Source organism: Drosophila tropicalis, unplaced genomic scaffold (assembly GCF_018151085.1).
Source record: "Drosophila tropicalis isolate 14030-0801.00 unplaced genomic scaffold, ASM1815108v1 contig_859, whole genome shotgun sequence".
NCBI lineage: Eukaryota > Metazoa > Arthropoda > Insecta > Diptera > Drosophilidae > Drosophila > Drosophila tropicalis.
The window spans coordinates 10009951-10032667 of NW_027173353.1; the positions used below are offsets into that span (position 1 = coordinate 10009951).

At 34.7% G+C, this 22717-nt stretch overlaps 7 protein-coding genes and 1 long non-coding RNA gene across 8 annotated transcripts in view; 6 read left to right on the forward strand and 2 right to left on the reverse strand.

Moving 5' to 3' along the window:
- The first annotated feature begins 112 nt into the window (after positions 1-112).
- On the forward strand, positions 113-2093 carry LOC137583172 (mitochondrial nicotinamide adenine dinucleotide transporter SLC25A51). The gene is made up of 3 exons (XM_068298089.1): positions 113-861; positions 927-1056; positions 1231-2093. The coding sequence occupies exons 1-3, from the start codon at positions 308-310 to the stop codon at positions 1546-1548; spliced, it is 1002 nt and encodes a 333-aa protein (XP_068154190.1). The 5' UTR covers positions 113-307; the 3' UTR covers positions 1549-2093.
- On the reverse strand, positions 2083-7705 carry LOC137583173 (dual specificity protein phosphatase 18). The gene is made up of 2 exons (XM_068298090.1): positions 7292-7705; positions 2083-2836 (listed from the first exon to the last, which is right to left on the reverse strand). The coding sequence occupies exons 1-2, from the start codon at positions 7453-7455 to the stop codon at positions 2218-2220; spliced, it is 783 nt and encodes a 260-aa protein (XP_068154191.1). The 5' UTR covers positions 7456-7705; the 3' UTR covers positions 2083-2217.
- LOC137583175 (uncharacterized) lies at positions 4677-13375 on the forward strand. The gene is made up of 3 exons (XR_011033377.1): positions 4677-4817; positions 8065-8130; positions 13241-13375. It is a non-coding gene; the product is annotated as an uncharacterized lncRNA (long non-coding RNA).
- Positions 10025-12841, forward strand: Jasper (JIL-1 anchoring and stabilizing protein). The gene is given in 3 exon segments (XM_068298087.1): positions 10025-10882; positions 11347-11916; positions 11918-12841. Coding segments are annotated over 3 exon segments (1539 nt in total). The 5' UTR covers positions 10025-10099; the 3' UTR covers positions 12104-12841.
- A 630-nt stretch (positions 13376-14005) lies between the features above and the next one.
- Positions 14006-15559, reverse strand: spn-A (RAD51 recombinase homolog spn-A). Its single transcript, XM_068296260.1, has 3 exons — positions 15203-15559; positions 14592-15148; positions 14006-14539 (listed from the first exon to the last, which is right to left on the reverse strand). Exons 1-3 carry the CDS (start codon positions 15326-15328, stop codon positions 14155-14157), a joined length of 1068 nt encoding a protein of 355 aa, XP_068152361.1. The 5' UTR covers positions 15329-15559; the 3' UTR covers positions 14006-14154.
- Positions 15560-15582: 23 nt separating this feature from the next.
- On the forward strand, positions 15583-16237 carry LOC137581878 (uncharacterized). Its single transcript, XM_068296262.1, has 2 exons — positions 15583-15855; positions 15925-16237. Exons 1-2 carry the CDS (start codon positions 15824-15826, stop codon positions 16235-16237), a joined length of 345 nt encoding a protein of 114 aa, XP_068152363.1. The 5' UTR covers positions 15583-15823.
- Positions 16238-16254: 17 nt separating this feature from the next.
- LOC137581876 (mitochondrial intermembrane space import and assembly protein 40) lies at positions 16255-16798 on the forward strand. The gene has a single exon (XM_068296261.1). It carries the CDS (start codon positions 16255-16257, stop codon positions 16702-16704), a length of 450 nt encoding a protein of 149 aa, XP_068152362.1. The 3' UTR covers positions 16705-16798.
- Positions 16799-17088: 290 nt separating this feature from the next.
- sima (similar) overlaps positions 17089-22717 on the forward strand; it is a 76358-nt gene continuing 70729 nt past the window's right edge. The window contains exon 1 of the mRNA XM_068297347.1: positions 17089-17966. Coding sequence (XP_068153448.1) covers positions 17797-17966 — 170 coding nt within the window. The 5' untranslated portion in view covers positions 17089-17796. The remainder of the gene's footprint in view (positions 17967-22717) is intronic.

The window sequence follows — 22717 nt, forward strand, 5'->3', positions numbered from 1 at the left end:
TAAATATATATATATACATATCAAAATCTTGAGTAGTTTAAAGACCTAAAATTATAATCAATTAGGGTTGCCATCTCTTTGATGTGGAGTCGCGAACAAGTTCCTTTCGTTAACTATACAACACTATTGGGCCAACTCGCTGTAATACCGTGGTTCTTCATTATTATATAATTAAATTGACAGAGTTCAATGTGAATCCGCAACCCAAACAAATCCAGAGTGTGAGTGTGCAGCCTGCCGACAAAAACAATGATAAAAAGATAGCAGATGGGCACATTTTCGCACCGTAAACAGAAGCAAAAACACCATGAAAGACGATGATGATGGCCCAGTGGAGCGACTTGACTCGTCTATGGCCAATTCTGATGTCAGTACAAGAATAAGAACTACAACAACAACAGCAACGATAATACCAAAGTCTAGCCCCGCTGTCATCTTTTCCGAACGCTTCTTTGGTGCCTTTCAATGGGAGGAATTCGCCTGCGGATGTGGTTCAGCCTTTGTCAATATTTCGGTAACATATCCCATTTATAAGATTATATTCCGGCAAATGTTACATGGCGTTGCAATCACATCCGCCTTTGGCCAACTGCGCCATGAGGGACTTGGCTTCTTGTATCGGGGAATGCTGCCACCGTTGGCTCAAAAAACCATCTCCTTGTCGATTATGTTTGGCGTTTTTGATGGCACCCGCAGATACATGGTCGAGGACTATCGTCTCAACGACTATGGAGCCAAAGTGATGGCGGGCTTAGTGGCTGGCAGTGTAGAATCAATCTTATTACCCTTTGAACGCATTCAAACGCTTCTGGCCGATTCAAAGTTCCATCAATACTTTTCCAATACATCGAGTGCGTTTAGGTAAGACTTCGAGGTCAAAAATCCATGCAAAATGTCTATTTATCATTTCTTTTACAATTTCTCAGATATGTGGTAACAAATTATGGCTTTCGGGAATTATATAGAGGCATTGAACCAGTATTTTGGCGTAATGGATTATCAAATGCATTGTTTTTTATGCTCAGGGAGGAGGCTAGCGTCCGTCTGCCCCAGAGAGTGAGTACCAAATCTTACATCGTCTTCCCATCGTATAAATCGTCAGAACTTTCATCCCTATCCCCATAACTTTCCATTGAGCTATCGATTTTTTTAATGAGTTTGCTTTAGTCTACTTTGATTTTTTGCCTTTCGCCAACTAATTTTTTGTAACATTTCTTAATTTTCCATTAGAAATCATTGTCCAGCAGAACAGCACAGGAATTTGTTGCCGGCGCAGTGATTGGAGCCAGCATTAGCACATTATTTTATCCATTGAATGTGATCAAAGTGTCGCTACAAAGTGATATGGGTCACCCAACGGAGGGCAGTTGGCAGGCGTGCAAAAGAATTTATCGGGAACGTGATAGTCGGATTGGCCATTTCTATCGTGGGTGTGCCTTCAACACCGGACGATCGTTCATCAGTTGGGGAATTATGAACACCGCCTATGAGAATCTAAAGAAACTCATGCACCAGAGGCCACAAAGACCGCGAAATGCGACCAATTGAATGTATTAGCTATGCAGAATAAGTCATCAAACTAAGCTGAATATGTATAGTCTGTCTACATACACACAACCAAACAGAAAACACACACTTTCCTTCTGCCTCTTTTAGTTAGCAAATTAATTTTGTTTTCGTTCTAAGTCTCATTTAATGTATATACCAAAACATATATAGACATCGTATAAGGAAAACTGATATGTATAACTAACCTACTATGTGTCATCAATGGAACCGCGATGCAATGTCAATGCCAATGCCAATGTTTGGTGGTTTTTTCGCATGACTTTGGCCCAAGTACAATACTGAAGAATGTGAGCATTTAAACAGAAACAGAAATCGAACCTAAAATGTTTAGTTAATATACTAAGTACATACGTATATTGTACATAATACTATTTAGTTTATAGTACTCTATATATATTATACAAATATATATATATTAAAATTGTGTTGTACTAGTGATTTATTTGTGATGCAATGAAATTAAAAAGAAAGAAAAACCAATTGCATGTTCTTAAATATAATAAAACAATAATGTTAATGGTTAATCATGTATTTGTAATTATTTTATTTGTTTAAGTTTAGGTTTATATTCATAATTCAGCATTGGAAGCCTTAAGTCTAATGTCACATATATCACAAGAAAACAAGAGTTTGCCAAGAAGATGGATTCTAACGTTTCTTAAGCGAACTGCGATATCTCTGGTAGAAATCCTCCATGGCTCTATATTGTGGCTCTAAAATATCGGGAATTTCCTTATCAAGCGAAGCAAAATATATCATTTCCACTGAGCAATTGCCATTCAATTGTTGCTCATAGTGCCGCAATTGCTGAAAGAAACCGGAATTCGGACGCACTTGTGGCCGGATGGCTTGCACATGATGGTAGGCTTCGCGCATGCTCAAACCCCCGTGCTTAATCAAATAGGCCAAGCAGAGGGAGGCCGAGCGACTTACTCCGGCCACGCAATGGACCAAAGTGGCTCCACCATTCAGACGAACTTCTTCAATTAAATCGGCCACCTCATCGAAATGCTGTGATAAATCCACTTCGGCGCGATCCTGGGCATTGATGCGTAAATATAGAGGATTACTATTGCTGGACAGCGGTGTATCGGGTAACTCTGGTGCCACATTGATTACGCAAGTGATTCCCAATTTGTCCATATAGCTGGGCACCACAGCAGCTGCTCCGCAAAGGTATAGAGTGGGCGAGAGACGTGAAATGCCCGGAAAGGGTGTGTGGCTGTCATCATCGTCATCATCTCCGAGATTCTTTGGCTTCGCAATGCTGCAAATAAATAAGTACAAAAGAAAATCCAGAATTAGCGTGGGGTACATCATGGGTAAATAAACCGAAAAAAAAACAAAATATTTCGCGCTATATTTTTAAACAAAAACAAAATGTAAAGAAAAACAACTAAAATACCTTTTGGTTTTGCGTATTATTTGAAAACGTCTTCGAAAATTGTATAAACAAAAGAGTAAATTTTGTGAATGGCCTGGCCCAATCGCCTACGTTATTTTGCTTACGGATCAAATGTATTTATCTTCTATACTGTACGTCATTATTTCCCTTTGCCCCCCGCCCCCCGCCCCACACTACTGACAAGACATTAAACATATGTTTTAAACATCTATATACAGATCCATCCATCTATCTATGTATATCTGTGAGAATATTGTTTATAATTAGTTTTGTTTGAGTGTATATTAAATAGACTATAGAAATAAAAATAGAATTGATTAATAACGATATTTGTTTAAGAGGTAAACACAAAAGATAAAAGTTCTTTTTTGTTTGTTTCTCTCAATGTTTGCATATTACGCATTTGGCATTTAAACATTTTTAGCAAAAGAATATTATGCAAATTTTTTTAAAAGCAATTTTAAATAAAACAAATAATCAATAGCAACGCCCCCGCCAACTTATCGAATTATTTCGAATCGATTTAGATTTGAATAAAAATTATCATCAAAGCATATTGAATTGGTTACTTTCTAGACATAATCTCAATTAAGGCACAAGATTTATCAGAACTTTGTGAGGTTGGATTTTTCTATAATAAAATAAAGAATAAAAGTGTTGACTTTCCACGGCTTAACAAGGTAATCCAAATTAATTTGATGTTTTTGAAATTGAACCGTAAATGAATGAGGAAATGGCCTATACGTTAAATTTAAGTTTAGGAATCTTTCTAAATCTTCTGCAAGTATTTTAGGATAAATGTATTCAAAATAATATTGGAAATTCGGAAAAACAGCCAAATGACTACACTGAGCCAAATGACTACACTGACTATTCCAAAAATATCCTCAAGTGTTTATTATTAGCTCTTCTTAACCCCTTTTCGGCCGTTTTTAAACTTAACGAAGTGAAGCTTTGAACATCTTACTTAAAGGGAATACGCAAAAATTAAGTTTGTTTTGTTAGTTTTGTAAGCTGAATATCTTCAAATTTTGATCTTTTTTAAGGTTTGGTAATTTAAAAGAAATGAAATAGATATTTGTTTCAAGTTTAGATCTATTTAAAGTAGGTTCCATGTTAAATTTTAATTACAAAAATTTAAGTTGAAGATTCGGAATAGTCATTTCAAATCATCTGAAAACTATAGCATCTATTGTAATGGATAGGAAGACAAATACTAACCAATCTGTTAAAGTATTCTTAGTTTTCAACAAAGATATTTCCGATTTCTTTAAAGATCTTGCACAGATCTTAGAAGAAAAAACAACTGCACACTGAAATCTTTTAATGTCTGAGTTGATCTAGAATCTTAAGTCTGAGTTAGAACTCTCTAAAGTTGTAGAAAAGTGGCTGATCTCTGCGAAAGAAATCGAAAAGCGGCAAAAAAGTTGTTTCATCTTTATCTTGGACTTAACTTTAATATATACGCAATGATTATTGACTTAGATTGCTTAGAAATTTCAGTAATCCATTCAGCACCACCATCATTATTGAGGATACATATTGCTTTTAGCTATTAGAGTTACATTTCAGAGTTGTAAAGTATATTCAAAAGTGTAATCGGTAAAAAGAATTAAGGAACTAGTTTTTGTAACTTGCCGATATCACGATTATATTAATATTTCAAGCGTATAACGATAATTATCCTATTGAGATACGTCTGAACATGACGTTTGACTTTTCTTCTGTCTCTAATGTAATTTTTGATAGAACTAACCGAAAGCCTTTTTATTTTTCCTTATATCATAAAATAGTAAATTAAAAAAGAGAGCTAAAAGGATTAAAAATGCCTGCCGTAAAACAAGTGAGTAGCTAAGTTAGTATAATGAAGTTATAATAGTAATCCTTTACATAAATTTAAATCTATTTCACATACAAGACATATAATCTCACTTGCTCTTTACCCCCATTCATTAACTTTTCCCTTTCAAATCGTTATGCAAGTTTGGGAAAAATATCATCTCTTTGAAATTATCAACAACACCATATCTATCCCCCATTGGGTGCCCATAAGCCCCCCTCTCCGTGTCAGACTATTCGCTGTTGACAGGTCGCATCAAACGCAAAGTGCTCAATTTTCCTTGACACCTTCCAATTTCCATCAACAAGCAACCGACCACGACCACCGAAAGGAATGTAAATGTAAAATCAAACATATTTATTTATAATTTTCAATATATTTTTGTGGTGCTGTGCGGTCATACACGGCGACTTTTCGTCGTCATTAAATAATAATCATGAATTCCTCTGGCATAATGCCAATATTAATCATCGGGCACTTTCACTAGACCAAACTAGCAAAGCGAGTCCGGAGCCGCGGGAAGGTGCAGGAGAGTGGGCTAAATATTTAAATATTCATATACATATGTACATATACATATAACTTAGGTATATATATTTGACAAATACCAACAACAATAATACAAGAAATTAAAATATTTCGCACACTGTTTCTTGGTCAAATGACAAAATGATTTTGTTTTTGTATTTATTTTTTCCAACAATTTGTGTTGATTTCTTATTGGACAACTCATAATTTATGTTGCCCGAATTTCCATTTTCATTTGTTTTTTTTCAAGAATAGGATAAACCTGCATTTATATATCACATGATGGATGAAGAAGGGAATTGGGTTAATTGGGGGGATGTGTTGTAAACAAGATGCATATACATATGTATATGATCAACATGATATATCCGAATATCTTAATGCCAATTTTCCTAGGCATTTCAATTTGCCTTATTTAACTCAAGGTTAAATATTTCACGTTTATTCCTGTTGCCAAAAAAAACAACATTTATTTATTCATTTCTTCATTTTGTTCGCACAATTTCTGACAGACAGACAGACGATTCTCTATATGATAAATAACTTTTGTAGGATTCTTTTCTTTTCTTGCTTTTTATTTTGTAGTTTTGCAATTATTCTGTCCTTGAATTTAATTGTCAGAGTCACGGCCTTTCCGATATTGAACTGGCCGTCAAGACATGAGATTTCTAAGACTTATAGAATTCAAATATTTATATATGTATGTACATATGTATGTAAGTTCCTGTTTCTATCCCCACACTTTTCCCAACTAGAATTAGTACAAATATTTTAGTACATAGAACAAACTAAATTTAAAGGCATCTGCCATGGAATTTAGTTCAAAACAGAAAACAAAAAACAAAATGAAGAGAATGCATTTGTGCATTTTGGGTAACAGAAATGGGTGCATTCATTCATGGGCCATATGTTCCATTTGCTATATACTTATTTCTCATAAAAGAATTCCTTTCTTGGCTATAACCGAAATGCTAGACAAATAAGCTCATTGGACTCAATAGTGTGGAACACTGACGGATCAATGTATTGAGATTTTGGGATCAGTAATTTCAGTAGTTTTTTAACAAGGATGAGGATATATTGAAAGTGCACGATAAAGCGGCATAAGGATGCTCGGATTCTACCCTTGGACTGGTGTCATTATCTGGGAACTTTTAAGAACTATAGGTTTATTCCGATTTACCCACTTTTATTTTGCATTTATCCCGATTATTGTTTTTTGATATGAATTGAGTTAAGAGTTGATTAGAATATACTATATTATAGATATACATATGTAATAGAATTTTCGATCCCTTCTTCTGTTGGTTAATAACTCATGTCATTTTTTTTAAGGTTGATGAAGCTATTAAGTTCCCAGTACATGAAAAGTTCATTCTGTGTAAGGACAAAGTGTTATTTTTTTGGCTTCAGCGACCTTTTCGATAGACTAACTAGCTTAAAACATCAAATGATTAAAAACTAAAAGATAGATTTTAAGTGTAGCCCTTTATTTGTTTAATTTGTAAGTGCATATTTGAAATTATTATTATTAATCTTGAAAATCATAAAAATTTTGTCGTATCTCATTTTTCTTTAATTTAAATATAAGCCTCATCAGCCTTTTAGTCCAGTTTCCATCATCAAATACAAATGTATATGTAAATAAAATATGTTTAAAAGTCTCCTGGGAATACTCATATATAGCATAGCATATTTAACTCTATATACCTGTGTACATATACATATTGTCTACATTTGTCTATATGTACCTAATACCTAATTTCAAATCAAATGCCATGATGTCACATAAGCAAAAAATGAACCTAATTAAGGCATTGCGTGACATAAGCGCCACGACCTTGACTTGTATTTGAAAATTTGCATTTAGGTATGTAGAATTAGTTTTAATATCAAGATTTATAAATCAATAGTTAATCGTCAATTGTGGGACTGTGACAATGACTCACCTCTGTCGGTTTGCGGTCGCGGAATTCTCATCGGCCGCATTATTATCAAAGGAAGAAGCCTTCTTCATGCCAAGTAGTTGTATCTCTGACGATTCAACCATGTGTTGCTCGCTGTTGCCATTGTTGATTTTGGCCAAAATGGGATCGCCTATGAGGTCTTGCATGTTTACGAGTTGCCGTAGTCGATTTCACGCTACACTTAATTGCCAGCGAACAAAAAAATTTACTCGCAGTAGATATAAAAATTCCACAAATTCCAGAGCGAAAATGAAAACTATTTCAATTCTTTTTCCTCGTTTTCTTTTTTTTTTTTGTTTTTTGTGGTTAACGAACCATAAACAAATGAAAAATTTGGTCTTTTGATTGCGGGGAGAATGAAGGCGTCTTGGCCAAACTGTCGCTCTGTTGGGCTAAAAGACGACTGACCCGAACCGACAACGAAAAGTTTTCAAATAATTTTCACTTGATGTGGTGAATTGGCCACACGGCTGTGCGTAAAGGTGTTAGGTGTGGGTGTGAGGTGAAATGCTATGCATTTAATTGTTCTTTCTTCTGTCTCTTTGTTTTTGGCAATCTTTAAAGTATTTTTACCTTTTGTTTATTCCACCATATAGCCCATAAAAATATGTCTAATTACATAAAACAATTGTTTCAAACACAAATTGATTTTTGAAAGTTTAAAGAATTTCTTTTGGGTGCTCTTTTAGTGCTATTATAAAAACATTCTAGACTAAATTGCAGAGATTAATCCAGTTAATTTCATTTTTTTTTAGGTAAAATCGAAATGTTCGTACAAAAAAGTATATATCCGCAAGTGGCAACGCGGAAATCCATCAAAGGTAGGAAATGAAAGTTATTTTAACATAATATATTAATATTATTATAAGATATAGTTGTGGTAACTGGTAACTTCGGCTTATTGTTAGACGAAATCCACATCCATAAAGCCTGGGATTTAAAACCGGATCCTCGTTGATCAGTTGCCTAAATGACTGGACCACTTAGACAACTCATCAAATGAAATAATATTTAAAATTGGCTTTCATTATAAGAGTTCTCTTTGAATATGTAATTGGAGAAAGATTGGAAAATAACTTCAGAATAATGAGTTTTTGGCTAAAAATATCAAAAACAGGTCTAAATATACCGGCGCAAGTCGTTAGTAGCTTGTAGAGTTCGGTTGAATATAACGAAAAGTAAATCTAAGAGGCAAATACAGAGGTATAGCAAAATATTGGGGAGTAAAAAGCACTATCTAATATTGAAACATTTATCGGCCTCGAGCGTGCAAACAAAAGGTTCGATATAATTAAAAAAGTGAAAGTTAGAGAAAGTTTTAAAGCATTTAAGATTATCTTTATCTTTAAGCGCAGAATGTGTGAATATTTGAACTATGTTAATTTCTGATCATCATCTCTGTTTAAAGAGCTAATATTAAATGCAAGTTCTTTTTAATAACTACCTTTTCTAAATTATTTCTTAAATTTTTATATTTATTCCTATTTTCTATTTTTTTTCACTTCTAAATAATATTTTTTGTTCATATTTTTTACATTCATAAAGTATATTAACTATTCGGATGCTAATTATTTCTTTTTGTGGGCGCATGAATGAATACATAAGAAGTATTTTTTTATAGATAGAATATAGCCGTATAGATAGAAAATTGCCGTACATTAAAGCAAGCGCTGATCTTTTACAGTTTGGGTAATTTGTGCTAAAATGCTTAGAAAATTCAAACCTCCTTAAGAATGCTCTACGCGCTAAGGTTTGACCTTGTCAAATTTGTTCGACTGATTGGTTCGACGTTGGCGCCATTAGTTTGATTCACCATTCGAAATTCGATAACAGCGCACTTTCCGGCAACGCTCTTAATCTTGGCGCGAATTCAACAACACTGGTCCCGAACCAGACTTTTCCACATTCCAACACTTACAAGAATACCACGGAGTAGAGCTGGGATACTATCGATAGTGGCCCCACTCGATAGTTTCGCCTCCGATAGTTTAAACTATCGATACTATCGATAGTACTATCGGAAATTTTAAACTAATAAATTTTAATTTTTGGCAAACAAATTCTATATATTTTGTCTAAAAAAAAATAAGAAAAATAAAAAATTCAAATGTCTTAATTTTTAAAAATAAAAAATTATATTATTTTAAATGTGTGTGATGTAACTTAAAATATATATTTTTTCTGAGATCATATATTTCATTTGTTTCTCGCAACTATTTTACAAACATAATATGTTTTAAAAAAAAAAAAAAATGTACCATTTCAAATGGTTTCTTAAGTTTTTAAATGTGTGTAATGCAACTTAAAATATTAATTTTTTCAGAGATCCTATTTCATTGATCAAACATAATATGTTTTGAAATAAAAAAATGTACCATTCCAAATGGTTTCTTAAGTAAGAAATTGTTATTTTCACAGCTTTAGTTTAATTAGTCTCGTCGTTTATCCATTGGTTTTTTTGCAGGAATATGAGTTGGTTCATATATACTAATATACTAATACTTCAATATTTATTGACTAAAAAGTGGAGGATAAATGTTTATTAATAAAAATGTACCAAAAAGTTAACACTTTTTCACTTACACGTGTCTATTTGCACTCAAACTCATTGAAGCACCGATAGTCACTATCGACAAATTACCATCGATATATCGGACTATTTAATACTATCGATAGTATCGATAGTGCCATCGATAGTTTTCCCAGCTCTACCACGGAGACGCCGAATCGAGGAATTACACACATTTTGTCCCCATCCTAACACCAAAATTAATTTGCTTCAGCCAAACAATGGGTAAAGAAAAAGCTGGCAAATCGTTTAATATAGGTGATCTAGTGTTTGCTAAAGTAAAAGGCTATCCGGCATGGCCGGCAAAGATCACAAAGTTTAACAACAAAAAGTATAATGTTTACTTTTACGGAACTGGCGAGACCGCCAATATTAAAGTGGAAGATCTGTTCACATATGTGGACAATAAGGAGAAATTCGCAACCGAAAAGAATATGAAGCGTGCAAAGTTTAGTGATGCTATTGATCAAATACAAAGTGCATTGGCCGGCGAGGACTCGGCGCCGATTGATTTACCAAATTCCGATAAAGTGAAATCCGCCGCTTCTTCTACAACTACAACTACCCCTACCACTACCACTGAGTCAATTGAGACAACCACCCCCCCTAGCCAACCCCCTTCGACAACGAGTTCGGCAGCTACAGCAGCATCGACAGCTACAAATTCTAATCAAAACGATGCTGCCGTTTCGAGTAATGAACAAAAACGCCGTGCTCCCAAAAAGAAGCCAGAGCCAGAAGAGCCCATCGATGACGATGTTCAACATGTTGATGGCGATACAGAAGATGATAGTACATTGGATGCCTCCGATATAGGACCACCGTACAAGCGACGCGTACCACCAGAGGGTATACAATCTCCAGTTATTTCCTTATCTTCAACCACGACCAATACGACAACAGCCAGTTCTGCGTCTACAGTCAATAATGGCAAGAAATCGGCTAAGAAATCCAAACCGACCGCTGCGGTGACCCCCATGCAAAAACGTGTACGTCCAACGCCCGTAAGTTTGATTACCCAGTGCAATAGAATAACAAAAAATAATAATAATAATTGCTAACCTAAAAGTAAGAGGTTGTGGCATTTAGTTAGAAATGGAAAACCTAGCTTAAATATATAGCTTCATTTATAGGGACTAGATCGGGATACGGTATATACAAACATATGTTTGTGTATATATTTTTCTCACAATACACGAATGGAGTTGGACTTTTCCCAGATGGATTCTTTAAATGATGTGTGTTTTGTTGTGGTTGCTGTTGTTGTTCTTGTGGTGGTGTTTGTGTCGTCGTCGTTGCCGTCGAAAGTGAAGTCTTCGATCTAGTCAAGCCTATCTATGTACATATGTGTGTGTGTGAGTTGCACTATTTGCTAATTGCTTGCTTATATTTTCTATATAAGAACTAGGTAGTTTTTGGTTTTTTTGTAATCGATGGCATAATTGTCTGATATTATATTTACTTTTAGAACATCCAAAACAATTTGCTTATGGTTTATATGCCAACGGCTCGGTGTTTGGGCATTGATATCAACTACAAAAAACCAGAGAAATTTGAAAGTGCCGCAGCGGAGCAAGCCTGGATGGATAAATCCCGCAAAGAGGCGGCAGATTTGAAATTAAAACTCGAATCGGGTCAAATTGAACCAGAATCCATGCCCGAACGCATTGTAATTGAACCAATGCGCAATGAGATACCCAAACAGGAAGCCGTGCGATTCATTAATGAGCTAATCGAACACGAAGATGCATTGTTCATGGAACGTGATTTTATTCAATTGTCACAACAATTGCGTGAGTGTTTGGGTCTGCGACGAGCCAATGTTGGAAAATGTTTGGAAATACTTGAAGAATTCAATCAAGTCGGTTTGACCAAACTGATGCTTTTGCGTAATCCAGAATGTGTGGACATTATGAGACGATTGCGACGATATGTGGGCAATTTGGAATTATGGAAAATGGACTATCAAGATGAAATTGAATTCAAAGAGAAGGCTCAAATAATACGTAAAGTATCAACAGAGATCTATGAGGGCTTTAAAAAAGCTATTCAAGGGAACAGAGCCAGAAACTGAAGATAACTTTTGGATTGATTTCTGCGAGAAAGTTAAAATCTACAAGACCTATACAGAAAACATGAATGAAAACTTGCAGGTCGCACTGAACGAGCATGGTTATAATAATCTTATTTTCAACAAGAACAGAGCTGAAGCAAAGCAAAAATAGAAGTCAGAGTTAAGGCGGATCTTTGGCTTAACTAGCTAATGGCCCCCACACACAGTTACGTTAATTAAAAGAGGTATAAGGATATTTTTTATCATACCCTCCTCCCCCGATGCAGAGGGTATCTGACAATTGTTAAGCTTTTGAGGACGGAAGTATCTAGAAATACTTAAGTATAATTATACTTGATATACATAAATCAATAGCCACACCCATACGCACGTATATCGTCAGTCCGTCTGTTTGAACGCCTCCCACTTCAAGAACCAAGTGTGAGAAACTTCTTGGGAACACAAGAAATAAACTTAATGATACATGAAACAATATTTTTAACAATAGAGAAGAGCACCTCATAATGTGGCCTAATGAAATTGCCTTACATCTTGCATTAATATTAACAAAGCTAAGCGATTCCGCTATCAATCGAATGTTATAACGAGTTCCCCCGCACTCAGCCTCCGCCGCCTCGCTTTAATTATAATCAACAAGCGATTTGTCTATAATGGATTAAAGGACTTTAATTCACTAAGACTTCGTTAAAAGAAAACCTTAAAAGTGTGAACAAATTGGCACTTAAATTTTTGTTTGATTTTTCTTATTTTTTTAAACTAGATTTTGTATTGGGATAAAAAGTTTATTTCCGTTATTGTGCAAAATAAACACCAACACCTACCTAATTATATATATATATATTTATATATATCAACTAATTCAAATTTAATAAATGCATATATAATCACATTTACTTACATGCATTAAATATGAATAAGACGACTTTTGGATTAACTCACTGAAATAAACTTTAGACGTTATGATAGAAAAAAAAAAACAAATTAAAAACCAATTGTTTCAATCTCTATATCTGTGGGAAAAAACAGAACATTCATTCCTGTTCTCCGATAGCATTTTAAATCCTTTCAGGGGATGCCTCATCTGTATGATATTCGTTTCCAATAAGATTTGGGTTATTCAAGGGATAATTTATAAATGATCGGCCATGGTACGATATAAAAGAAAAAAAATTAAATTACAAAATTTAAAGCAGATCTTTCATTGATGTTTCTTATATGTATGTATATCATTTATTTTATTATATATATATAAACAATTCACCTATGTACTATTTCTCTCCATCTTTAGAAAATCCAAAACGATTTGCTAATGATACTCATGCCGCCAGCCAAGTGTTTGGGCATTATAATTGATTATAAGAAGCCAGAGAGTTTTGAAAATACAGCTGCCGAAGAGGCCTGGATGGAGAATTCACGCAAAGCGGCAATTAAATTGAAATTTCAACTTCTGACGGGACAAGTCGAAATTGAAGAGGAATCGATAAGCGATCGGATTATAATTGAACCAGAACAAAATGATATTTCTATAAACGAATCTAATCGTTTTCTCAAAGAGTTAATGCGCTTTCAATATGCCTCCGTGATGGAGCAAAATTTGTTAAGCTCATGTGCCACATTGCATGAATGTTTGGGTTTGCATAGTGCCAATGTTGGCAAAACATTGTTAATACTTAGAAAATTCAAAAGCTTTAAGTTAACCAAATTGATGCTGCTACGTAATCCGGATTGTGTGGAGATAATGCGGCGTCTGCGACGCTATGTGGGCAATTTGGATAAGTGGAAAATGAATGCTAGGAATACAAGTGTATTCAAAAAGAACGCCGAAATCATACGTAAAGTATCGTCCGACATCTACGATGGCTTCAAGAAAATTTTCAAGTGTTCAGAGACTGACCTTGAGTATGGTTTCTGGAATTACTTCTCCAACGAAGTTGAAGACTTTGATGAATACACACAATTTATGGAAAAATCATTGCGCTGCTCTCTAGATGAGAGATCTTATAACTATCTGATTAAAAATCAATTGAGTTATGAGTAAATAAATACATATATGTTTAGCCAAAGATAAATAATTATATTTTGCATGTTTTATATTTACAATTTAGGTGCCTAAAAGGAGGTTTCTTGGTTAATAGTAAGGGTATTTATGTATTTAGAGTATCTTTATTTGACACCATTGGCTTATCCTATGCAAATTACAAACTAATCCTTTTCTCGGGCATCACCAATTCCATCTCCTAGAATAGCAAAAATGGCCTCGGACTCGGGCAAACAGGGAGAATCATAGATTTTACATATACGCGAGTCTCCTTTGCCTTTACGCAAATATAATCTGGTAGTGGATGCATGTGCCATGATATGACCACCTATGGGCTTCTTGGCATCTGCCACAAACATACCAGCTCCGCCATCTACCGAGGCAGTTACCTGATTGGTTATAACAACTGCCACACCAAACTCATCGGCTAGACGTTGGAGCATACGCAAAAATAGACCCAAATGATTTTGTCGAGCTGCCAACTCGCCGCGTCCAACATATTCCGATCGATACAAGGCCATGGCACTGTCCACAATTAGGATGGCATATCTAAGGATTGTAGGAGTTAGTGTTTGTTCGCATTTTGGACAATTTTAAAAACCTTGATTCAAACATCATGCCGGCGGCCATGTGAAGTAGTTTGGTCTGTTGATCAGAATTATAGGCTCGAGCATAAGCCACATTGTCCAAAACATCGGGTTCCTCCATTTTATAGCGTTGAGCAATGGCAGAAAGACGTTCCGGTCGAAAAGTGCCCTCCGTATCGATGTACAAGCACTTGCCCTCCCCGCCATTCTGGCTGATGGGCAGTTGGCAGGTAACAGCCAATGTATGGCACAACTGCGTCTTGCCGCAACGGAATTCCCCAAAGATTTCTGTAATTGAACCAGTTTCTATACCGCCGCCAAGCAGCTTATCCAATTCCTTGGACCCTGTGGTTAGCATAACCACTTCGGAGCGCATTTGATGGTAAGTGCGAGCCGATGTGAAGCCCATGGGCACCAACTTGCTGGCTTCTGACATGATATAATCCACCTTGGATTCGCCCAGGCCCTTGATATTCAGTAGCTGTTTCCGTGTTGCATATGCCACAGACTCCACCGTATGGAGACTGGCCTGCTGCAGGAGCTTAATTTCCCTGGCACTAACGTTACCGCCCTGCAAAGTTCTTGTGAGTTTATGATTGTGGGATCTACTTTAAATATAAATTACCAATAGCTTGGATACATCTAGGGGTCCTCCAGTTTCTTCTTGGTCTTCTTCCATAGACTCATCCACAGTCACGGCTGTCGCCACCTCCGAGTCCTTTTTACTTTTACTCTTTTGTTTTTGTTCCATCTTTCCTTTTTAAAGTTTATTATTTTTTGTTTATAAAATTGACGCAAGATAAAGAAATTGAAAAAAATGGCGCTTCAATATAGGACAGCTGACTTGCAATCGATAAACTTCGATCTTGTGAAATGCGTTTTAAAAAAAATTGCAAAAAATACTTTGACTTTACTTGCGTTAAAATTTTTATTTATGTTTGTGTGAAAATTGTTAAGTTGATAACTTTGTAAAATAAATAAAAAAAATTAACAAAAAAAATTGAATATTGGCGCAGTAAACTGAGACAGCTGATTCACTATCGATAAATTCTCTTCTTGTCATCGTCGAAAACAGCTGAGCAACAACAACGGAATCGGAACAGTGAAAAGAATCACTCACAACTGCAATTACATCATAAATACAATATTTTCGAAAGCGACCGGCATTTAATTAACAAACTCAAGCTGTTTGAATAATTTACCCCGTGCGAGCGCAACGGGAAGGACTTCTGGAATTAACTGAAGTATGAGTGATTATCACTACTTCGATGTACAATTGTAAGTAGTGAAATAGACGATTTCCCATTCATAATAACTACACGTGCAACTGCCTGATTATTTATATAGGAAACTTCGAGATCCAGAATCTGTTGTACTTACGCCCGCATATTTTCGTGGCTGCATTTTACACTCATTGGAAAGCTTCTTTGGCGATATTGGCGGTCAAACCACTGTGGACATTGTCAAGTTTAGTGTAAAACAACGTCGAGTCATATTCCGAGTTCCCGAAGAATTCTACGAGCGTACGCGTGTGGCTACCACTCTGATTGGCCATTACCAGGAAGTGCCGTGTCATTTTCAAGTACTTGAATCTTCGAAAGAACCTCTTGATTTTGATAAAGAGCTAGGAGAAGCTGTATCCAAAGAACGATCAGATTAATTAAATCCAAATACGCTATGTCATTTTGTAAAGTTTTCGGCAAAGACAAAGTGATCTTTGCCACCAAGGAGGATCATGCTGTGCCCAGTAAAATTGAGCTTCCACCACCCGAACCGCCCCAAGGACTGATTACAAAAGATGGCGATATTAACTGGAGTTGTCCCTGTTTGGGTGGCATGCCAACAGGACCATGTGGAGTGGATTTCCGTGAAGCCTTTTCTTGTTTCCACTATAGTGAGGCAGATCCAAAAGGTTCCGATTGCTATGAAGCATTCCGTAAGATGCAAGATTGCTTCCAACAGTATCCAACGATCTACAATAAGACCGCTGGCGATGATGATGATGACGATGCATTGGGCAATGTAATGAATGCTGAAAACGAGGCAAATGGTGAGGCCGCAGTGGGTGGCAAGGAGACGGGCCAACTGGAGGTTGCATCCACTTCTGTGGTATCCAAAGCAGATTAAAAAGAGTACAACCAATTCCTAAATGTTAAGAAAATGTCATGTGGATTTAGCGCAAGCTTTTGCCAATCAATAAATATAATATTTTAGACAGGAATTTGATTTTGAAAAGAAATTGAGTAAGGAACCGAATAATCAAATATATAAAAATATATTATTTTTATTTCTAAGAGGAGAATTTTTGAAACTGTTTCATTCCATTTTTTGGTGTCTTGCGCTCACTGGCGCTCTTAGAAGTCTTACTAGGCCCTTAGGACTTTACTCGCACCCTCAGGACTTTACTCGCACCCTTAGGACTTTTACTCGTACCATTAGGAGTGTTACTCGCGCCCTTAGGACTTTTACTCGCACCATTAGGAGTATTACTAGTACCCTTAGGAGTTTAAAGAAAACACGAAAAAACAAGAACGGAGAAAAAAACGTATTGTAAAATATAGAGATATTATTGTGTTTAATTAATAGAAATTGTTTAAACCAAAGTGCAATAATAATTAACAAAAAAGAAAAGCAAAATACGTGAAAATCGAGTGACAACGAGACACAGTGCAACTTTATAAATGATATTAATAATAACAACAACAACAAATAACCTTGTGGCTGTCACTAAAAGAAATAATTGACGTAGAAGGAGGTAAAATAACAAAAGAGAAACAAGGAAAAGCAAGTAGAAAGTTCAGTTTAACAACAGCAGCCGCCAGTGTAGTGAGTGTTGTGTTAAATAGCCTTTTGAAAGGATAAGTGATTAAATAATAACAAATCAAACGAAGGGAAAACGCTTTGATAAACGTGTGTTCATGTGTGTGTGTGCGTGTGAGTGAGACGGACCTATCAGCAAATAGAAAATACAACTAAAACAGTTTCTGTTGCTGTTGCATACGAAAGCCAAGCACAAAAGAAAATACGAAAACAAAAAAAAATCAAAAATAAAACACACACATCAAGTGAAAATTCCAATTCCCTTTTAGTTAGAAACAACACCAACTACAACAACAACAACAAAAGTCTCAAAGAAGTAGCAAACAAGGCTACAGCAACTTTCAGCCCATTTAACGATAAAAATTTGAATGCGGCTCCAGTTTTATCATTTCGAAGAAAATGGTTTCGTTAATTGATACAATCGATGCAGCAGCGGCAGCACAAAAGCAGCGCAATGGCGTGATCGCTGCTGCATCTTCATCTTCATCAAGCTCTGCCGCCAAGAATTCAGGAGCATCCTCTGGAGGATCGGGACTAACTGCCAGCGGCAAGCCCAAGGAGAAACGCAGGTGAGTGAGATCGCTTAGCTGGATTTTTCGTTAGGCTTATTGCATAAGCAAAAAAATATTTTGCTTTCTTTTTTTCTTTTTGTTGGTTTTCTTCTTCAGTTGCTGGGCTCTGTTGATTTAGTTGTTTTTGTGTTTTGGACTTCTGTCGTCTTCTCTCTTTATGCTGCGCACATTTTTTTTTATTTGCTCGATGGGGTGGAAGAGGGAGGGGTATTTTGAAGAAGGGTTGATGGAAATTTTCTTCTAGATTCTCAACTACGCGTCATATTTGGTTAAGGAATTGTCTAAACGAAAACCATGCAACGATTTCCCTTGATAGGTGGCATTGTCGATGACTATTCTAAACTTTTTACAGTCATTACTCGATGAAATGTTTTTGAGTTTTTGCAATTTCAATCACAGTTTATGTCAACCAAATGAAAAACATTTGAAAACAAAGAAAATAAATATTTTTTCAATATAAATTTTAAGGCCTTTTTCTATAGATTGGCCCAATATTTGGGTTACTTCTTTACTTCCTCGTGTTTGTAGATCCATCTTATTGAAAATTGAAGAAAATTTGTATTCAAAGTGGTTCATATTTAGACTTAGTGAAAAGATTGTTCTAGTTATTATTGTAGGTATAAGTTCATAAAAAAAAGGTTGACTTTTCTTAAACTTTTTATTCTCCATTCTATGGATCAACAAGTTTTTGAGTTTTACCATTTGGTTCGTCTTTTACTTTGTGAATAGCAAATATAGATGGATAACTATCTTATGACATTGTTTAACTTTAATTCTTGCTGACGTCACGATTTTTTAAAAAAAAATACACCCAACAGACTTTTCACACTTTGTTTAATAAGGTCTAATTCTATCAATTTGACCATCGACATGCCGTAATGCAACTTTCAAAATTGCGATTAACTAGGTACAATAAAATGATACTTAATTCTTCTACTAGTTAATTAGTTGCTCGCCAAACGTCACTTCATATCACTTGACCTTTGAGAGCTCGAAACGAAGTTATATAATCAAATGAGATGTAAACAAATATTTGATATCGACGTCAGTCTAATCGAATTTCCATTTGACTGGTGATCGAATAATGATATTTAATTTATCTTTTCAGCGACGTAAGAAAAAATCGATACTTAATCATTAATCACATGTTTTATTGTTGAGTTTTTTGATTTTTATGTTGTTCGTATTTTATTTTTTGCATTTGCGATAATTATAAAAGCAAAAGAAAAAGCTTTGTTTAACGAAGACAGACGGAAAAGAGAACGACTTCACAATGACCGAGACCCCTCACCTTGGAAATCAAAAAGCAAAAGGCAAAAGTCTAAAACTTGCATTCAAATCAGATTGGTTTCGGATCAGTTATCTTTTTCCTAAGTTATTTACTAGGTAATTGACTTGGAAGTGGAGAATTAAACAGAAAACACTTTGTCTATTGTGGGGATTGGGATTGGAGTAGTGAATTTTGCCTCTATAAATTTGTTTAAAGTTGTGTTGCGTCATTCAGCATGGTTAAGGAGCTGGTCTTTATCTAAAATTTTTATCTCTAAACTAAGATAAATTCAAAAATAACAAAATAAAGCCTGAAGTACATTGAAAATGAGTTAGAAATATAGAATATTGTCTGTTTCTTGTAGTATCGTTATAACTGGCAACTACTGTAGTGTATTTTCTAAGATTATACCTATTGAATTGGCATGATTTTTTTTTCCCAAATCTGATGAAATTCCAGAGAGCGAGAGAGAGAGAGAGAGAGAGCGAGAGATGAGATTCTCATCACAAGACAGACTCCTCTTATCGCAATGTGAACACAATGCATTGCAGCGTATAAGACCAAAAGGCACTTGTTGAATGGGTTCTTGAAATGGTTGCCAATATAAGATAAAAAGACGAGCCCTTTTTCCCCCCTTTCTGCTTGGTGTATTTTTAGCAACAATGCAATTTTCATGCTGCCCTCCAACCACATAATTATGGCAGTTTATTTTTAAATGGAAACAAAGACTGGTTTCTTGTTGTCAATATGATTAACCAGTTTTATTGTAAAATGTATTTTTTGTATGTGTACGAAACCTAATAAAAGTGTTTAGTTTTTAAAGCAAATAATAAAATTAACAATTTTGTTTTTGTTTGTGGCCTACGTGACACGACCAAAAAAGCGGTTCTTGCTCTAAACCCAAAAGAAAACCCAAAAATCTAGTCACTTGTTGATAGCAAGATGCTTGGTAAAGATTTTCCACAAATATTTTAAACTGGTTTTTCATCTATCTAAACGCACACACACACACACACATGCAGACAAGGCAAATAACTGTCGTATCTATTGATATTTACATTCGATTTTATAGTTCAATATAAAATTGCTCATTGATTATGACAGTTGGTAATCGGTTTAAATGATTACTTGTTGTTTTTATTTTTTAATTTTGTTTTCTTTTTGGTTTGTTGATAATTCTTTTGCATGTAGTCTTCGGTTTTTGACGATAGCCTCATGATCAATTAACAGTTAAATAAAGTGTTTATTAAATATGAATGATTAAATTCAGTTTAATCATAGTTATTATAATGAAATGATTCGTTAGGCGTTTGCTTTCTTCTTATTTTCTTAGAATTTTTGTGGTAATTTTTCTCACTTAACACTGTATAAATCAATTACAAACCAATATTACTCTTTAATTTCAAATGATCTTGTGTTAGTGTTGGCCTTACCTACACCTGTAGGTCTAGGCAAACCTTTTTAGACTCTTGACGCGAATTCGGCAAACACTTATAAACCTAAGTTATAGACCTGGCAAAACTTCTTAAAAGTTACCGGATTACCGAATAATTGTGATAAATATTAAAACATCCATTAGTAGCACAAAATTCTATTAGAAATTAACTATGAACACAATTCAAAATACAAAGTTTATTTTATGGTTTTTTTTTTTGGATTCTAAAAAAAAGAAAATTTATTTGAATTTTCATTAAGATATTTTCCATAAAATTTGGATACAAACCACAATGTAGCTGTAGTTAAACATATATGTTTGAATTGTTTGTCCATTTTATTTGTATTTGTCCACGTGATCGTGCCGTCCTATATGCGGCTGCGCCTTACTGTCGGTCGGGCGGGAGGTGGATAGCTCTCTGCTTGGGCCTGTGTCCTGGTGTCGTATGGGCCACTTGTACGTACTTCGCATTGTACGCGTCAACGTCCAGACAACACAATGTCTCCCATTTCTTTCCTCCTTTAGTTGTTTTCATTTATTTTCGCTTCTAACTAAATAATAAAAATTACCTCATCTTTACGATATATTCCCATTATGTATCTTATAAATTATCCGAAGTATATAAGCCAAATTCTTAAAAAGGTTTTTAACAAAGGATTAATATTATTGAGATTTGATCAGGGTTATCTGCAAAAACAGCTTATATACTTAGCTATTCTGTATTGCGGATTATTTTGTTAATTAAATGCACTTATTGATGATGAGAGATGCCACAGAGTCTGGTAAATAGTATTTTAACTTCTTTGGCAGATCCAGATCATTAATAAACATATTTATAGAACGATTTTCGACTGAAATAACCCCTCTTATGGTGTCGAGTTTATTTTTCAAAAAAGTCCATGAGTATATAAATTTTTTTTGGTATTTTTTACTTTTTGTATATGTAAATATATGTATGTGATATACAATCTGTCTTTGGACACTAAGTAAATTTGCATGTATGTATACCTACATATGTACATATGTATATGTACACACTTACTAACTGAACACAAAATTTGTAAATTTTGTAAAGAGCTGTATGACTTGAGTTTGACTTAATGCTTTTCGTTAGCTTTTTTCGATCGATGTTGCTTTAGTAGGTGACCCACTTCAAATTGGTAACCCCATCAGATACTATTTATAGGTAATTTATATAAGTACCTCAACTTGAAACATATTGAATCCGCTTAGGACTTTCTTGATTTATGCCTAGCTGGTTTTGATCTTAATTTAATTAAATTATTACATTTTGAATTTGTTTTTAGACAAGAATTTACTTATAAATTTACATAAATATAGTATATAGTGTTAGGTTAAATCAATTCCTAGAACAAATTATATAATAAAAAGGCGAATACATACATACATGTGTTTTGTTCTGCATCGTATAACTTCAATAATCAGACTAATGCCAAGGTGCTCCGCGTAGAAATCAAATAAAAAAATTCCATAATGAAGTCATTTCGACGATTTGAGAATACTCTTTTTCTTCCTTGCTTAATGTATATACATAAATGTTGTTTAAAAAAGGTTTAACAAAGTGAAAACTGTTTTTATATGGGAAAATTTGATATGATCGAATGATAAAAACAGATCAGATCAGATCAGATGTCTTCTATATCTATAAATTTTGTATTTTGCCTTAGTTTTTTATTTTCTCTCAGTTGTTCGATTACATTAACTGATCAAGAATCTATAAACTTTTGGTTTATGCTTAAGCATAAATCTACCAAAAAAGTTAGAGTATAAAAGCGTAAACAATTTTTTTTCTTCTGTTATTTTGTTTTTGGTGTTTTTTTTTCTTTAACAAAACAATAAATATATAAGTATATACATATATTTTCAATACCAGCGTATACAACTTTATATGTGTGTGATACGCTCACACATCTACATCTATGATGTAAAATATTTAAATGATATGCAGTGTTGTTGTTGTTGTTTTTGCTGCTGCTGCTGCTGTTTTTGTCGTTTTTGTTGCTGCCTGAAGCAGCCTCTGTC

Excerpts from the sequence above, each read along its gene's own strand:
- LOC137581878 (XM_068296262.1), top strand. The coding sequence starts at position 15,824 with ATGAGTGATTATCACTACTTCGATGTACAATT. Across the intron at positions 15,856-15,924 it reads CACTACTTCGATGTACAATT|GAAACTTCGAGATCCAGAAT; the intron begins GTAAGTAGTGAA and ends TTATTTATATAG.
- LOC137583172 (XM_068298089.1), top strand. The coding sequence starts at position 308 with ATGAAAGACGATGATGATGGCCCAGTGGAGCGACTTGACTCGTCTATG. Across the intron at positions 862-926 it reads AATACATCGAGTGCGTTTAG|ATATGTGGTAACAAATTATG; the intron begins GTAAGACTTCGA and ends ACAATTTCTCAG. Across the intron at positions 1,057-1,230 it reads GCGTCCGTCTGCCCCAGAGA|AAATCATTGTCCAGCAGAAC; the intron begins GTGAGTACCAAA and ends ATTTTCCATTAG.
- LOC137581876 (XM_068296261.1), top strand. The coding sequence starts at position 16,255 with ATGTCATTTTGTAAAGTTTTCGGCAAAGACAAAGTGATCTTTGCCACC.
- spn-A (XM_068296260.1), bottom strand. The coding sequence starts at position 15,328 with ATGGAACAAAAACAAAAGAGTAAAAGTAAAAAGGACTCGGAGGTGGCG. Across the intron at positions 15,149-15,202 it reads TAGATGTATCCAAGCTATTG|GGCGGTAACGTTAGTGCCAG; the intron begins GTAATTTATATT and ends AGAACTTTGCAG. Across the intron at positions 14,540-14,591 it reads GGCATGATGTTTGAATCAAG|ATATGCCATCCTAATTGTGG; the intron begins GTTTTTAAAATT and ends TACAATCCTTAG.
- LOC137583173 (XM_068298090.1), bottom strand. The coding sequence starts at position 7,455 with ATGCAAGACCTCATAGGCGATCCCATTTTGGCCAAAATCAACAATGGC. Across the intron at positions 2,837-7,291 it reads GCGACCGCAAACCGACAGAG|CATTGCGAAGCCAAAGAATC; the intron begins GTGAGTCATTGT and ends ATTTATTTGCAG.